Source organism: Strongylocentrotus purpuratus, unplaced genomic scaffold (assembly GCF_000002235.5).
Source record: "Strongylocentrotus purpuratus isolate Spur 01 unplaced genomic scaffold, Spur_5.0 spur5_scaffold_12, whole genome shotgun sequence".
NCBI classification, from domain to species: Eukaryota; Metazoa; Echinodermata; class Echinoidea; order Camarodonta; family Strongylocentrotidae; genus Strongylocentrotus; species Strongylocentrotus purpuratus.
The window spans coordinates 16,814,781-16,833,510 of NW_022145597.1; the positions used below are offsets into that span (position 1 = coordinate 16,814,781).

Consider the following 18,730-nt stretch of genomic DNA (forward strand, 5'->3'; position numbering starts at 1 on the left):
TATCAACTGGGGATATCCCCAGTTGCCAGGGTATCCCCACTTGGAAGTTATGTATACATATGATTATCCCCGTTTCACACGTCTTACAAACCCACACGCCTATACGCCCACAAGCTCAAACACCCGCACGCGCACACGTAAACGAGTGAAATTTGAAGTCAATACTAAAGACAATACAGGAATCACTGTGCACGCAACCATAGACCTGGCAGTTATGTGTTATATTTATAGTTTGTTTAATATTTGTTTGAATAATTTGGCTAATGTGGGCCTATTTATAAAATGTTAAAGCCATCGGGGGTAGGGTCAGCACCATTTATATTAGATGGAAACATGTGAATTAACAAGGCCTTTGATCGGGGAGGGGCATGCGTGGTTTTCTTTGTAATTTTCTTTTTGCTATTCGATTGGAAGCAATCCCCCCCCCCCTGCGCACACACACACACATACCTCGTAGCTAGCCACTTGTTTGATTCAAGTCTATATACATATCAAAACTGTCGATTCACTAAACTTGCATAGCTTGTGATTTACGACGTTTCGCATCATTGTTTACGACGGAGCAAACGGAAACCAAAATCACTTGACAGGATGATGAAATAAGATAATCTGAACAAGCTTGAGATTAAAGAGAAGGTACAGTTCTGGTAAAGATGTGACATGTAACTTTCTGAGCTCTCTCATTATATCTATCAAAAACAGGAGGATTATCGTAATATAAATATACTATTGAGAAGGATTGCTCTTATAATGTCCTCATATTCGAAATACGACCAGAAATAGTTGAGAAAGTGATGAAGCTTCATAGTCCCGATTAAAGAGGAAGGAAGAAAGGTTTTTTGTTTTGTTTAAATGTATCTCACCTCTGGATTCATGACGCACTGAAACACGAAGAACACGGGTCCCTGATTACGAACAAAGATAATAAACGATGGTTAAGATAGAGGCAAGACGTTTATTACCTGATTAGAGTACTAAAAACAACTTTTAAAAACGTGTAACTTTTAACTGTTTGGATTAAAGGTTTGTACACAAAAGGCAATAGTCTTAATGTGAAAGGAGCATTATCGATGGGATGACATCATACATGAGAGCCTGATTAAAACAAGGCAATTTTTTTGTTCTTCAACTCTATGAATATATAGCTATGTCGATACTAGAAACGTAATCCCATGGAAACGTCATGAAACTCGAAGATGATATTTTTTGTATAGGTTTAAATCTTCCTTCTAGATTTCTAGATCTTTCTAATTATTTATGGTTTGGAACTTGCCCAGATTTTATTTCCATTCCAAATCTTAATACATGTATGTTTAAATTTTGCTCAAATATTATTCTTCTAGTTGTTGTTGTTGCTGTAGTTGTTGTTGTTACTTCTTGTTCTTCTTGTTCTATTATCATAATCATACATGTTATTATCATAATCATTCTTATAATTGTTAACATAATTATGATTAATATCATTATTGTTACTTTTATTATTGTCATTATTATTAATACATGTATTATTATTAATATCATCATAACTGTTATTAAATTATGTTGATATGTTGTAGTGTTGTAATGTTGTTGTCGTTTGTTGATGTGATGTTTCTGTAGTTGTTTGTCTGTCTGCTTGCTTGTTCTTACTTGCAGTGCGTTGAGTAGGATGAATAACCACTGCAAGAAGACATTTTTGAACGAAGCTTGTAGCAGAGCAAACATCCAAGTCATTCCCAGCATAGGCATCATGATCAACAAAGCACGAGCTGTAGCCCTGCAAATTCATAATGTATATACTTCAGTTATATTGCTACGCCCACCGTCTGTCGGATAGGAGTTTAAATGTAGGAATCGTGTAGAGGAGAGTTACCACCTGTGCACGCTAAGAATCCTCTGCACTATACAGGGAACAGAGACACGATGATTAAAGTAGTTCAGTTCCTTTTCACCTCCCAGACACAATGACATCAAAATACTTATTTCTTAATATAATTTGCATAATAATTCATTGCTACAAGACGTTTTCATTAAACGGTTGGTATTATGTTTACTTTCCGGCAGCCAATCACAGCCCATGTTTTTTTGCGCGCTTTGTTCCTTTAGTTTCCGTTTATAATCCAATTCCGGCTTTCTGTTCATTCTTGTAAATTTCTCTGGTGGATGCAAAACAAAAATCTTTAGTATTTCTGTATTTGTTGCTATTCTTCGAATTTGTAGTACTAATCATATCTTTCATCATTTTCCACATCATTATTCTTCATTTTCTTTTATTACTATTGCAAATTTATTGATGTTGCCACTCCACATCTAGTTGTCAAATGAAATGCACTATATGTAACGTCTCCAAGAGAACACCATCCTGTACATATCAGCTTCGCTGCTTTTAAATCTTCGTTATCTTATTTTTTTCTTCTACACACGGATTTTCCGGATAACATGGTAAAAAGTCAAACATTTACCAGAAACAAAGCTCTCACTTATTACGCAAATATGTCTTATGGGCATGCACAAAACAAGCATTTCCATTTCAATAAACGTCAAGAAAGTACCGTTAAAGACTTAAAGCTGTCAGTCATCGGTTCCTTACTTACAAGCAAATGCATACCTTGTCATCAGTCAAGTAAAGAAATCCTCAACATAAACAAATATAATTCAATCTTTAATCTTTCATAAAGAAGCGTAATCTTGTATTTCTCCTGTTTAGTTACAGTTCTTGACTTACTTGAGTCTGTCAGTTTCGCTCTTCTTTGTGTTCGCCTTGAGAGAGATAAATGTGCGCATGATCAGAGACAGGAGAACGGTGTTAACCTGTAACCATCGCAAAGAAATATACATAATGAAATATTAGTACGTTTTTAAATAAATCAATATCGGCTAAAAGATTCATCGATCTGTTGCCCAAATGTTCAATAATATTTACATCCAACTCAGAATGAACTATAGCACTGTGGTATGTTGTGAAGGCTCTTGACTAACATAATTATGAGAAGTCCCGGTTCGATCCTTCCTCGGTGCATACACGTCATCCTTAGATATTTGGACAATATGTTCGGCCCACATTTGTCCCTCAGTCTTGTCCAAGATCTATTTTGGCCAGAAGGGGAATAAAAAACACACCATGTTTTCCAATTCCGCAGCTGGTTTACTGGCAAAGCTATAATTATAATATTTCCTATCTTTTCTTCCTTATCATTTTTTTAATCTTTATCATTTCTTTAATGATCTTTGATATTTTCTTACAATGTATAATATGTAATGCGTATACTTGTTGAGGGGTCTTTTTTGATAAGCCAATTAGTGCTTTTCATTAGCCTGCCACTATTATTCATATGTATAATATAGTATAATAATATTTAATTTGTATATAGCGCTTAATACAAATGTCTCTACATGAAACGCTTTACAAATATACTATTGGTTATTGATTTGTAAAATTGTTTTAAAAGTAGAAATACATTATATTGAATTGAATTATATTTCTCCCGGCTTGTCGAACGTGATGTTCTTTTCAGAGGACACTTGTTACTAAAGGTTGGTGATGAAGTCATTGCCTTTCCTTTGAAATGCACGTGCCGTAACACTAGACTGTTCTAAACTGGGCCGGATATGGAATGAACATGTGCTATATTTACTCGAGACACTAAAACCAAATACCCTGGGTCTCGACCACTGGAATATTCCCAACAACAACCAAGCATTGAAGGTGAAATTCAAAGAAAATCACAATTATGTCAACCAATGTATCACTAGAAAATGGTAAGCTAACAGATGGACATCGTACAAGGTTTAGGTCAACTACATATCGGGTGATTTATATAAATACAAATACAACCACCTCCATATAGCTGGGATATACGATAGATTCGCCGGAAAAATAACGATGTTTTAATGACGTCACTATATGGACCAATACTGCCCAAGCAGACGACATCCCATAAAGAATGAACATAATTGCAAAGCTAATATTTGTCAAATTATAATGAGTTTAGTATATATAAATGTAATGGCATGTCAAACCATTCAAAAGGGGATATGACCCGATTCTGATAAGTAAAATATTTTGCTTGTAAATACACAAGATAGGGGTTAATTAACAATCAAAGAAACCAGACTTTCAAATTGAACCCCCCCCCCCGGAATGATATTAAGGACGGCATTTATTCCCTCTTGAAACGCCGAACATACCGCGGTGTGTGCAGCTGAATATACAATGGAGTATTATTTTGTTTACAATCGACAATTCCTTTATTTTTGTATCGCTGCATTTGTCATCAAAATAAAAACATGCGCGGGTTTAGAATGAGGCAATAGATTATACATTTAGCCTGCCGGTAGTGAAGTAAGAGAAAAAACTCAAGATAAGATGAAAACACAGGCACTGAAAATGTGTGAGATGTCATGGGACATCGTCTATTTGTGCAAATCATGTCCATACTGTGATATTACGCATCTCAGCAGCGTTCGGAGAGCTCTGCAGGTGCTATGCCGGGGCTGTATTTAAGCATTTTGTAATTTATAATAATCATTACTTCGAATGTTTCTAAGCATTGAATTCTGATAACCTTGTCGAATCAAAGTTTCAACGTTGCAATCATGAAAATTAAGTTAGTTTTTAAGTCAATGAATATCTACTTTAACTAGAGTATCTGTACCTCCGTTTGGTATACTACTTACCGCTACGACAAGACACACCTCTGCAAGCCAAATCCACATGGTTCCGTATTGCACGTTCAACCAGCAGCTATTGAAAAGAAAGGTGATGCATTTCAAAATTGTTACAAATAAAGTTGACTACTAGTTGCGTTATCATTATTACATTGTGAAAGAAACTGATTGGAAAGAATTTGTAAAGGTTGATTATGCAGTACATTCCAATGTAGATTTTTAGGTTAATAAGAATCAAATACACTACATACAGAAATGTCAATATGGGACTACACCCATGCACACATGTGACAGTCTTTGTTTTTTAATAGTTATTTCTTATCCATACTCTCGGTTTCTACTCATAATATATGGTTCATCATTTTGTATTATGATAATGATATATTTGAAATACATGTGTTTAATTTTAATTTGTAATATGTATGAGATGTTTTAACGGAATAAAAAAGACTTTAACAACAAGTTAGTTGGTTTGTTTTATACCTTCCAGCAAATTCACCTCATAGTTTCAATTTGGGGACATTGAATGACACAATTTTCAGAGGCATTTCTACTAGGTTCTTCTTCTAACGTAATAAACAAAGAATGGAAAAGCTCATAAATAATTGTTTTCATCTATACCAAATATTTAAACTTTCTTTCAGTTTCAAATCTGTCCTAAAGATTTAGAAGTTTGCAAGTTTGCGATTGATTGGATGACTTGCAATCAATCCAGATCAATCGCACTTCTTTTTATGAGACAAGGCCCAGGATTTTAATTGGTTTACTTTGAATACCAGTCGTTATTCTAGTAAATACTTACGCACATTCACCACCATAGCCATCAATGACACTTCCCATCATTACGGCTATCATCACACATGGAATGCCTATTGGGGAAAAGAAAAACAGAGTCCATATTATTCTCATTTATGAATCAACGCCCAATTGCATTTTTAATGATTGAACAAAAGTGGTCATAGTACGTGTTCCCATGAGCGTATTCGCTTTTTTTCTTAATGAGCCAACCTTTTGCTGGGGCCTAATGGTACTATCATATACTACCAAGAAAACCAACACTATCACTACCACCAGTTATGCTTCCAATCCTTATCCCAGACGCAAATCAAATACTACTTGACTGGGCCTTGTGGGTACGAGATGCCTTGCTGAGAGGCTATGTAGCACCACCAACACCACCACCATCACCACCACCCTCTACCAATATTAATTACTACCAATCCTTACCCCAAACGCAGAGTAAGATCACCCAACCCTTGGCTGGGGCCTTGTGAGTCCGGGAGGCCTTGCGGTGAAGCAGTGTCCCTTCAAGGATCATTGAGATGCAGTAAGCGGTCAACAAATAGTGCATGATACCAGCTATGGCCCGACAGATACCCTTTGGTGTTGGATGGGTGTGTAATAGGTAGACATAGTTATTTTATTTCTTTAATAAGACGTGTTATTCTGAGAAGAAAAAATAGATTATCAATAAACACCATTGTCCGGTATGGTTTATTGTCCCAGACATCATGGGTAAATGTTTCTGGCAAAGTTGTCCAGAATGGATATTGTATTGGAGATTGGGTACAAGTTTTGGGGAAAGTTAATGGTAAGCGAACTGGCATGGGTGATTGTCATGGAGGCATTTGGTAATTACTATCGTTAATATCATTATAATTGATGTGATTTGATTTGATTTATTGGTATTATGATCATTGTTTTTTTTTAATCATGATTATGATTACTATTATTCCGGTATTCATCCGGGAACTCTCCTAGAGGTCCCGTGTGGTTTAGCTGTTAAGCATGAGTTAATGTTCAGAGGCAATGTTCTAAAAAATGTGCTCAAGTTGTTTCCGTAGACTCGGACATATTCTCAATAGGCCTACTTGGTCAATGGCGACCTATTATTTGTTTACCTTATGTTCGGTCTGGCCCATAAACAGCATCACCAGTTGGGCCAAGGCCAGTGAGATGGCAAGGCAGATGTGAACTTTGACCTGGTCAGAGGTGTACAATCTACAGGTCAAATCATTAAAATTAATTTAAATCAAATCAATGAATAAACAATGAACTCCAAATTTTGAATTTTCTTCGAGTAGAGGCAAACAAGAATCTTAATTTAGTTGGAATTACACAACCAACATGTCAAATCGAATTAAATCACGTCAAAAAAAAATGTATAAATAGTAAATCGTCAGTTTCGTGTTATCTTTATGGCGAGACAGTTGGAACATTGACCCGGTCAGAAATGTACCACCATTTAAGCAAATGTAATCAAATTAGGGCCTTCTATTATAAAGATTTGCGTCAATCGCAACTGCGTACTTAAGAGATAGCAGTTAAAATTAATTTCAAGTTTCGATTGATTCAAGTCAATCAAAATTCTTTATATGACGGGGCCGCGATGTATCAAAGAAATTAAATTAGATCAGAACTTGTATAGATCCTTTTTTGAAAGAGGATTTTACTGTCAGGGTGTCCCGCCTCTTAAATGAGAGATAAATGTCTGAATGAATCTAAGGAAATCAATTTATTGACCAAATTTTTTTTTTATTCACCAACAGTTCAAAACCAATCCAATGAAATCCAATCAATTTATCGATAATAAATCCTCGATTTAAAATTATGATATGAACATTGGACCCCAAAATCTGGAAGCGATGATTCTGCCGAAGGTAACATATATGTGTATATATATATATATATATATATATAATCAAACCTGTCTATAAAGGCCGCCTATGTGAGACACAAAAAGTGTGGTAATTGTGGTTATTCTAGATAGGTTGCTACTAAGATAGGTTTGCCTGTATCTCAAACTTTGTGACAATTAATGTCATATTTATCTGTGATGTCCTGCTCAGGTCAAGGCTTCGTCCTGGGTTGCATGTGTTATTTTGAATGCATGTCTGTCACCGACTGAGTAATGTGATAAAAGATGAATGAAGCAAATGTCTTGCCGAATATGATGGTGCTGCGACATTGATTCGAACCCTGTACAACGTGGTTCGCAGTCCAGAGACTTATCCACTAGTCTTCAAAACCTGTAATAAATGGATGAACTTACTTGAGATAGGTGAATATGATGACGGAGAGGAAGAGGGCGAAGATGGAGATGGAATTGAAGATTCGAGTCATTAAAGTCTGGATCTGAAGGTTGGCACCGTCAATCGCACAATCCTGTATTCGATTTTGTGTTTGCAAAAAATAAAAAAAAACGAAGAAAGGAAGAAAGATCCTTCGACAGTGTCACCGACAAAATGTCCAGGAACAATTCCTGTTTTTAAATTTGTAAAATGTATGGGATAAGGGCTTGGGCTGTGACTGCATGGGCCTTAATACGTAAAGTTTAGGATGTGGTCTGTTAACTCTCTCTACTGTACTACAAAAAAAAACGTAGAAACCATTAAATTCAAATTCAATTTTGAATTAAACAGCTATTTCAATTCAAATTCAATTCAACTTTAAATGCAAACTGATGCACTTATTCGAATTAAAAATAAAATTCTAGTTCTAAATCCAATTGATATTCAGATCCAAGTATATGGCCCATGTTCTAGGCTTTAAATCTAGAATTTAGTTCGTGTAACGCTATAATTGATCACCTATATTTCACTGTCGAGTGAGAGGTCTACATGTCTTAAAAGAATAATGACAATACCTCAAACTGTAGAAGCACTGCGAAACTGGTGGTATGGTTACACGCGCAAGTGACAACACTTGTGTTGGAGGTTTGAACGTAGCAGCCAAAACGAGACCATCTAGAGATTTTTTTTTGTTTTTTAGAGAGTTAAAAAGGAATGTGTCAAAAATGTATGTGTTTTCTTGCCATCTTAGACCAATTCTACTCAGCGAGTGAAATCCTACCCTGGAGGTTACGTTTACCATAGTTTACCGTTTTGTTAACGCAACTTTCATGACCAATCTGTGTTAGCCTGGCCTGATTTACCTCTCGTAGAATGATACGTGCAATTGAAAAATATATTGTTGATTCATGACAAATTGTCTGATACACAACAGTCGTCCGGGCTTGAATTGTTAAAAAAAAAGTGAAAGTCGAATCAAATCTAATTCCTGAAAACGTAAGTAAATTGTTTTTGAAGAAATTTTTCAATTTAAACTGTTTTATGATTCATTACTTCGATTTGAAACGAGTTTTTAAATGATAAACAAACGATATCAGGTAGAAAAATAAAAAAAAATAAGGAAATCTAAACTTCAAATGCATTCTAAAAGCTTTAGTGTTAAATCAACACTCAAAAGAACTGAAGAGTGAAACAATTTTCAAAATAGTTGATTTAATATATATGATAACATGCTGAATCCAACATTATAATGGTTGAAGCAATCACGGTAAAATCATTAAGCTACCATTTTCATAATGCTTTACTTCTCGGCCCTCTCAAACAATAATGTAATATCTAATAAGATAATGACGATAATAATAATGATACTAATATTAATGTTTACCCAGGAAGCCTCATCGATCAGCTTCAATGGTAATCTTCCTGAGGGCCCTGCAATTATTATTACCCCAGCGATTACCAGGTACCAAAGTGACAAACGTGGATTAACATCTTGCAGAAAGACGTTAGTGTCGGTCTGAGCTTCAAACCCTCAACCCTTGAATTGAGTGTCAAGTTAATGAACCATACCACGACACCTCCACAGAGAGATTAGGGTGTGGTTGAAAAAAATTGCGAAATCTTACTTGGACACGTCTTCATCATAATACCGGCAAATTCTCTCCTTGAATCCTCCCTAGAAATGAAATAAAAGATGAAACTTGCACAGATTTGTTGGTTAAGACCATGAGGGTCTATTTTCCGGCCTGCTTTTCCCATTACCAGGGATCCTTTTTTTTTGTAAATCTAATCATCAATATTAAGTGCCGAAATAGACCATTTTCGTAATGCAAACAACTTTATTCTGAAGTCCCTCGATACGAAGTATTTCATTCACCTGTTACGAATAATTTGTTTTCAATAGTCAGAATGCAAATTTCACATGTTTATGTTGCTAGATAGGACAAGCCATAATGTTTGTACTAGAAGTAACAATTAATGTATGCAAATTAAATTATGTACATTGATATACATGTATTGCTAACAGGTGAATGAAATAACTCGTATCGTGGCGCTACACACAGGCATATGCATGAATTTAGTTACATTACGAAAATAGCCTATTCTAGAAATAAATTGCTCTCACCCTATCAAACGTATTGAATTTAGTAGCTTTTACCTTTACTAGAACTTTGCTATTAATAGCAAGCTTAATGAAACAGGGTCCATGTTGATCCTGAGTCTTGTCTTTAGATGGTGATGTATATTCAAATTTCCAAGTTTACTCCCATTAATATGTACATGCATTTATATATGAACAGATTATCAACCGTTTAATCTAGCCTACTGAATTGAAAGCTAGTTGAGCTAGAATTCCAGGCTGAAAAATATACCGAAGAAGAAGAAGAATGGAAAGAAAAGTGTTGTTATGACGTTCATCCACAATTTATCAAGTTACTTGTTATATAATATCAATTTCATTTGTATAAAAAAATGTAAATATTACGAAATTAGATTCCCATAACAATGATACATAAACTAAAACAATAAACGTCAAAATAAATACAGATTAGACGAAATAACACTTCTCTCTCACCGGTTCGCTGGACGCGAATGTCAGGAGTATTTCTTCATCTTTACCGAGAACGATCTGTACTCCGTGCTCGTCGACGAGGACGATGTCGAGGACAATGGAATTGATGACAAGCTTCGTATCGGTATGATCACCAACGCCTTCAACAACGTTGTTATTCTCCTTAGCACTGACACCCGGATCGTAGATAGTGGTGAGGGCGGTCACTGTAATATCAATGACACAGTATGGGATACTGTATATACACATAATAATTTGCAACATTTATGAAGCGTTTATTACCATGTTTCTAAAGCGCATACAGATAATCATAAGATAACAGGAATGAAACTAGAGAGAAAGAGAGAGAGAGAGAGAGAGAGAGAGAGAGGGAGGGAGAGGAACAGAGAGAGTTAAAGAGAAGGAGTAGCAAATTTAGCAGTGTAACTCGCTGATGAGTTGTAGATAGTGTAGCGATGGCTGTCACCGTAACATAAATTTATTATCAAATTTCATATTCAATTTCAACATTACTCATAAAATCCTAACATGTCAGCAAAGGATAACAAAAGTTAGTTATAGAGTCAAATATAAAATTCGCACAAATAAACGACTGTCAATGTCAAAATTACAATTCATGTAAATTACCACTGACCTTCTTCCCACTTTCTTATCATCTATTTCTTCTTTCTTTTTCTTTGAATAATTAACTTTTCTCTCTTGATCTAGCAAAAACTGGAACTGCAAATTTTACTTATGTAAACAATAGTTACAATAGACCGGATATAGATTTTAAGATTTTGCTTTACAAAATTATGATCTAAATCATGTAATTTTGAAAATGTACTCATGTTTTAAAATCGATTTTTAATTACAATTTGAATATAATGGCCGTAAAACTCTTTCTGCAATTTGTTTATGAGGGGAAATAATACACAAGTATGAAGAACCAACCAGACATTCTTACCTCCGACTGCAAAGGGTTTAGCAAAGGCAACGCTCACTGTCTTGTCGCCTGTCACGGACTTGATCTCAAATTCGACGGCTTTATCAGCCTCAAAAGTTTTATTTGTGCCTAAAAACGATATAAAGATGATGATGATGGTAATGAGGATAATGATGTTGATAAATATAGTAGATGTAGTAGTAATAATAGCAATAACAATAATCTTAATAATGATAATGGGAATAATAATAATTATAGTTATAATATCGATTATTTATTTGTAAATTGCAAACTGCATTATTTATGTACAAATATTTAAACAACTTGCTGCCTGAAGTTTTTAATAATATGGTCATGTTTAACTCTGAAATGCATCAGTACAATAACAGATATTCTAATAGACCACGTGTGCAATTGTTAAAGTATGAGTCGTCCAGACAGACTGTCCGACACTTGGGACCTCAACTATAGAATTCATTACCTGATGACATAAAAAAAACAGCCCACCGCTTGCCTCTTTCAAAGGCAAATATAAACAATGCCTTTTGAAATGCTTTAATATGTTGATTTTGTTCAAAATAATTACTACACCACCTGAATTATTTATGCTCAAATATTCTTTGTGTATACATTTCCTTCACACAGACCGCCTGTTTTCCTTTTGTTGTGTACTAAACTATGTTCTGTGCCTACCTATATATTATTAATTTATTCCTGGAGACCAGCCCTTGACAGGTCAATGGCCTTTGTTGGCTCCACCACAGTCTTAAGTATAAGTTCTAGGTCCTTAAAATTATTTTAATATTGTTATGTTATTTTCTTGTTTTGTTTTGTTGTGTTTAATCAGATATTGTATGTAAATAGTTACATGTTTTTTTTATGAGAAGTGAAATGAAATGAAAAATTCTATATATGGAATGATTAACAAATTCGCACGCTAAGCGCCTCCAGCTGCTCTACTTTTTGTAGTGATCAGTGGCCAAGCCTTAGTTCTTTTCTATTTCGCCGGGTGCTAAAATATGACGTCATGTGACGCTGCTAAAACGTGGGTTCAATCTTAACCTCCCTTGTAAATTGCAAAATGACCACGCATGGGTTAACCTATGGTCTAAACCGGTTTAAACCATGGGTTAGATTTAAACCCCCTTGTGAATTCGGGCCTATGCATATCTGAAAATTATTTGATCTACAGAGTCATGTGAGAGGGTCACAAAGTCGATAATACCACGGTAGATACCCAAGGGCAGTGCGTCAGAAACCAAGGTACTTAAATGGTTTTCTTTTTAATCCCATAGCGTATGAGCCTCAGGAGCAATAGGGACTTTTAAATTTGTGTGGACTGATACTTGTGACGTCCATTCAAGGCAGTGCATTAAAAGAACGTCGATCTTAGCAATCCACGTTCTCTTCGTGCAAATCTAAAAGTCCCTAATATAACCACCCATACACTATGGTACTCCCACCATAATAAGCAGTAGAGCGAAACTTAATTGTCTATTGCGGCACAAACATTGCCACTCAGGCACTCATGCACAATAGCGAGTTTTCGCTCAGCAACGGACATACCTTCGCGGACGCAGAGCACTCAGGTTTACGGCCGGTTGACATTTGAAAAATCGCACCGACCAATATTTCGCTTAGTGGGGGGTAGGGAGCACTAAAATTTGTTTTCAATTTCAAAAAAAGTGCCAACCAATATAAATTAAATTTTTTTTATTTTTTATTTATTTTTTTTTAATTTTTTTTTTTGGAGGGGGGGGGGGGGGGGGAGGGGGGTAGAAAGCACCTTGGCCAGTCCAAGGGGGAATTTAAAACTCCTAACCCCCTAGATCCGCCCCTGACACGAATGACTCTTCGGTGATTTTGTTTTCTTCAGATTATTGTTTCTGAACAATAACAACATGAATATGGATATAACATGAATTGTTTTAAAACTTGATGATAAATTGTTGAAATTTGATAAAAAGCCGTTTTGTGGCTTGGTCGAGACAAGTTGTGCTAGTCGTGTTGTCCCGTCTGTAGTGTATTGCGTGGAAGGGAACAGGCCATTTTCGTAATGTAATCAAATTTAATACATCCGTCTTTGTGAAGTTCCTCAATAAAAATTATTTCATTCACCTGTCTAGGATTCACAATAGTCAGAATGCAAACTGCATATATTAAGTGTAGCAACAACTAATGTATGCAGATTGGATTCTGTCTATTTAAATACTATTATTATTATCAGGTGAATGAAATAGTTTGTATCGAGGCACTTCATTTACTTGGGGCGTCATTGAGAACGCCCGTAGATTTGGCCAAAACCCGTTCTAGACTTCAGGGCCTCATCGGTCATCCAACTGTTACTAAAGTAACTTCTCGATTTTGCACACAAACCGCAGATTCTAATTCCGCAATGAGTTTGCGAAAATTACCTAATGACACAGGTAGGACGCAACCTTTTGACGTAGGGGGACGGAGGACTAATTTTAGCACATGATGCTTTATTTGCCTGACGTAGGATTGCGTCACTGATTGACGTGGTTTTCGATGCCTCATAATTATTTGAGACTGATATCATATACCAATGAATGTAAAGTGAACTGAAATGAATTATTGACATATTTACTAGTTACCTTAGCAAGCAATGACGGATTACGTAATCCGAACAAGATTCTATCAGATATGCAAAATTATATTTGAAACACTCTTGAGTTAATTTTCAAAGGTCTTTGTATTCGTGTTACGTTTACAGACTTATTTTTTCATAGCACCTTCTCCCTAGTTTCTACTCTTCTTTTTCCCGTTTTCTTAATAAAATTAGTAAGATTAAACGAGAACTTACCGTTTGAAGTTTGATCTTTATTTTATGAATATTTAGGAGGAAGTTATTACATGAGATCCCGCCAAGCGCATGCGCAGTCAATATTCAAAGCTACAAATGTGGCTACTCTCAATAGTAAGGAACAGGGAACTTACACTTAAGTTTGAAGTTTGGGTGGGGGAGGAGGGCATGTAATAACTTCCTCCTAAATATTCATAAAATAAAGATCAAACTTCAAACGGTAAGTTCTCGTTTAAGCTTACTATTTTATTTCATATTTCGTCGTTCGAAATTACATGAGATTTTGAAGCATAGTAGCCACATTTGGAACAACCAACATGTATGGAAAGTGAACACTGATTATGCAGATTGAATTGAATGCTTCTAATCAATGACTCACCATATTTGACAGTTATTGTAGTCTGTTCATACATGTGGCAAAACATATCACATACAAGACGTCCATATATAAGACGTCATAATGTTGCAAAAACATTGTTCGTTTCTGTATCTAGTTATTCTAGCCATCTGGTTTCTTAATCCCAGTTCTATTAATTAGACAGCTGTTCTCTTAATGCCAGTTCTATTGAAAGCCTTCTGATGCAGTTCTTAAAGCAGTGTGCTATCTTGTAAGACTGCCTGGGTAAAGTTTCTCTTGTTTTCAAAAAGGTTTCATGTAGAACTTCCTGAACGTTTTCTCTGAAGACCATCCTGCTCGGGCTAGGATCTGGTCCATTGGAAGTGCTGCCTTGGCAGCTTTTGAAGTTGATGCTGCCCGTGTTGAATGAGCCTTATAAACGTTTGTATCCACACCTGCTCTTAGCAAGCAGGTCTTGATCCAGCGAGATAAGGTTTGAGTTGTTACTCTATTATGAGGTCTGGTGTAACTTACAAAGAACGAGTTCTAATTCCCACGAAGTGGTCCTGTGCGCTGGACATAATGTTTCACATATTTTACAATACACAATCTTCTATCAGGTGGATATGCTTCCAATTTAAACTTATAATTGGTATTTCCTGGTTTGCTTTGCTTCAAGTGTTCATCCAAATGAAAAACCACAAAGCCCCCTTTCAGGGTCATCTTGTTAGTCTTCAATATATGCAAGGTTTGCACTCTCTGTGCCGATACAAGAGCCATTAGCATACATACTTTGAGTGTTAAATCTCTGAGGTTTAAGGAGTTTACTGGAGACAATTTTCTTAGAAAATTGAGGACTGGACTAATATTCCATATTTCTGTATATCTAGGTAAGACAGGTCTCAGTTGAAAAACACCTCTCATCAGTCTGGTTATAAGTGGGTGAGTACTTATTGTCTGATTACTGTCAACGAAAATCAGAAAAGTGGATAAAGCGCTACGCACTGTAGCTAAGGTTCCTGTCATGAAATGAACTACTAAGGAATTATAGTACCGTTTCCACCTCGGCTTGGAGGTAATGGTACTGCTTGCAGGTTGATGCTCTCCATGAAGCTGTAATGATATCCACTGTTCATCTGCTTAGTCCCCGATTCTAAAAGTGTTGCCGCATAACCTGCAACATAAGAGGTCAATATTAGCATTAAGAGGGTGGGTGGTGTTTAACACAGGAAGGAGTAGCAAATCTTCTTGCCTCTGGATAAACAATGGCTCTCCTTCCATCATGCTAACCAACTGAGAGAACCACGCCTGAGTAGGCCAATTAGGGACCAGAAGTAACCCTCTAGCTTTATCCTCTCTGATTTTTTGCAAGCATTTGGGGATCATACAGAATGGTGGGAATGCATAGAATGCAAAAGGTTTCCAATCTAGCGTAAATGCGTCAACTGCAAAAGCCCCAGGGTCTGGGTGCCAAGTGACATATTTCTCTACTTGAGCATTTAGTCTTGAGGCGAACAGGTCTATTTCTGGTACACCAAAGTGGGAAACTATTCTATCGAACACTTGTCTGTTTAGTTTCCATTCTGTTCGATCATTAAATTTCCTGGATCTTTCATCTGCTATAGTATTGAACCGACCAGGTACATGGGCTGCGGAGAGCCAAATATTTCGAGAAATGCACCACTGCCAAATTTCTCTCGACATCTTGTCACAATTTGCGGACTTGCAACCTCCCATGTGATTTAAATAAGCCACTGCAGTGGTATTATCTATTCTTACCATCACATGAACGTTACGCTTATTCATGCAAAAGGATTTTATCCCCAACCCAGCGGCTAGGGTTTCCAGGAAATTTATTTCATTGTTTCTTGCCCTTTCTGCCTCAAATTCATTCCAACGACCCCCTGTTTGCTTCTGGAAGTCAGTAGCTCCCCATCCAAGGCCACTGGCATCTGTGTGCAATTCTAAGTCAGGTTTTTTTTTTCTTTCTGTCAAAATGACCCCTGTTTTGTCTGAGGGCTGCAATTTTGTCCCTTTCCATTGATCTATAGTATAAGGGGCCATACTTAACCGCAGGGAAAGTTGCTATGACCTTCCCAATCACTCGTGCTACCACTTGTATTGATGGGAGGTACGTAGTTCACGTGTTGGGATGAGCACTGATTTTTTAGTGTGAATGAGGAATCCTAATTCTGAGAGGATCTTGGTTGTTGCATTCATACTCTCTTTAAGCTTTTCTTTTGTCTCACCAATAATTATGGTGTCGTCCAAATATCCTATGACTGTATGACCTGCTTGTCGCAGTTCGGCGAAGACTGGCTTCAGCAATTTTGTGAACAGTCTGGGGACTGTGCTGAGCCCATTAGGTAAGGCTGCAAATTGCCAGCGCTCACCCTGCCACATGAACCTCAAGTATTTTCTACTATTTGGGTCTACTGGAATGGAGTAATAAGCATCTTGGAGGTCGATTGATGCAAGTTAACAGTGCGGAGAAATCAAGTGCTTGTCATTGTGGATGTTATCCATCTTAAAGTGTTGTACGTTCAGACTTTGATTAAGCTCTGATAAGTCTAAGATCATACGATCATACGAGTACCCCCATCTTTCTTGGGTCTCGTGAAGATGAATTCTCCCTCTTCAAATGAGCAAGGTTCTATTACGTTTTTTGCTTGTAGAGCCAAGATTTCTTTAGTAATCTGATTTATTTCTAAAGGGCTCTTTTTGTAACCATAGAGGGGCTTATTTCTTGAGGGAACCCCTTTCGAATAATCAAATTCGATCTCATAGCCTCGCACTGCTGATAGCAGAAATAGATCTGACGTTAATTCACGCCATCTACGATAGAAATATATCAATCGACCTCCAACAGGCACATTTGAGATGCATTCTTGTTGTAATGTACATGAAGTAGAAGGAGCATTAATCTTAACATTCTCAAAATATTCATATGTGCTACTACCTCTTTGGGTAATGGTGTAGCTATTTCCTCCTTGCTGCCTGTGGCCGCTGGAAGGATTGGGTCTGTTTTCCATGCTCATCGTCTGGGTGTGTGGCGGAGCTCTATATGGTCTGCCTCGTTGGGTTCGCTGGCCTAAAAAAGGGCCTGTTGTAGTTCCCACTTGCGGGCCTGCTACTTGGAAAAGTTTGTGATGTGCCGGTGGCACGGTTCCATCCTTGTCTGCGGTATTGAAAAGTGCTGGACGCTTGCGTCCTGTACGGATGGTACTGGGGGCGGGGTGTATACGTTGTCCACGCACCACGCCAGATGCAGCTTTTTGTTGTTCTGTAAGATCTTTGACTCTCTTTGTTAAGTCATCGCCAAATAAGTACTGACTCACTGGTGTGGCAGGTTTGCATAGATGTGAGTACTTGGCATTTAAGTCTGGCTTAATCTGATCTTTGCGTAAGCAGTTGATTTCAAAGTTTGTGTTACACAGCAATGCCAATGCATCCTGTTGTGTCTCAGATAGGCTATCGGGGGACAGAGTTTGAATAAAAGCTGTGAGTCCCCTTGTCAAAGGCTTTTGGATTCTTTGCAGTTTCAAATCACGGCTTCTCGTGTGCGAGGATAGGTTTTCCCATATTGCTGCATTCACTTTGGGGCAACACAGTGGAGTACAATTGCTTGGAGGAGGGTATTTCCCTCCAGCTTCCTCCAACACATTTTCCTCTAGCTAGTGGGACATGAGGTACATGGCAGACTTTGCTAAATCATCGTGGATCACGCCACCTACCCCAGTGGGGATAGCAAATTTCTGAGCCAGCTAGGGCGGGAACTTTGTCCTCATTCTCCTGGTCTAAACCTGGTGCAACAGTTTCGTTGACATCACCCTCATCCATGCTGCCAATGTCATATGACGTAGGGCATTGGCCCATGTTTCCAGTGTCAATATGCTCAAAATCATCATCATCATGTTCAACTTGAAGAAATCTCACGTTCGTCGCAGCTGTACATGCTGTCGGTGGTGTATCCCCTGTGGGGCGAGTTGCAGATTGACAAGGCAAAAAATCCACCATTCTCTCCATTAAGGATTCCAATTTGTCAAGTCTTCCTCGTAAATCCGTGAAGTCCTCCTTTTCTTCAGGCTTTTTGCCCTTCTTTTTAGGCCCAGAGTTCTTAGACTCATTCGGGGCAGGCTTTGCCAAGACACTTTTGCGTTTCGTATCGGAGGATTTCACTGCCGATGAGCGCTTTGGCTCAGGCTTCGTAGAGGGGCCCGCGGCGGTTTCGCCCGGTGAAGTTCCGGCTTTAGCCGTGCTCAGCGTTTCGCTGGTTTTCTGCTTGGTGCTGCCTGACGGAGACGCCATCGTGTACGTGGAAATCGGAACAAAACTTCGATTTTTTATGTAAACA

At 37.4% G+C, this 18,730-nt stretch overlaps 1 protein-coding gene across 1 annotated transcript; it reads right to left on the bottom strand.

The window, feature by feature from the left end:
- Window positions 1–848: 848 nt before the first annotated feature.
- Window positions 849–18,684, bottom strand: LOC105445490. The gene is made up of 15 exons (XM_030981396.1): window positions 18,154–18,684; window positions 17,336–18,050; window positions 15,431–15,550; window positions 11,237–11,344; window positions 10,294–10,496; window positions 9,344–9,393; window positions 8,294–8,393; window positions 7,700–7,812; window positions 6,549–6,648; window positions 5,875–6,025; window positions 5,450–5,516; window positions 4,657–4,723; window positions 2,705–2,790; window positions 1,630–1,756; window positions 849–905 (listed from the first exon to the last, which is right to left on the bottom strand). The coding sequence occupies exons 1-15, from the start codon at window positions 18,682–18,684 to the stop codon at window positions 849–851; spliced, it is 2,595 nt and encodes an 864-aa protein (XP_030837256.1).
- Window positions 18,685–18,730: the final 46 nt, after the last annotated feature.

Coding starts and splice junctions, on each gene's coding strand:
- LOC105445490 (XM_030981396.1), bottom strand. CDS start 18,684: ATGGCGTCTCCGTCAGGCAGCACCAAGCAGAAAACCAGCGAAACGCTG. Junction 8,394..9,343: donor TATGATGAAGACGTGTCCAA/GTAAGATTTCGC, acceptor AAAAATCTCTAG/ATGGTCTCGTTTTGGCTGCT. Junction 6,649..7,699: donor ATCATATTCACCTATCTCAA/GTAAGTTCATCC, acceptor TTTGACCTGTAG/ATTGTACACCTCTGACCAGG.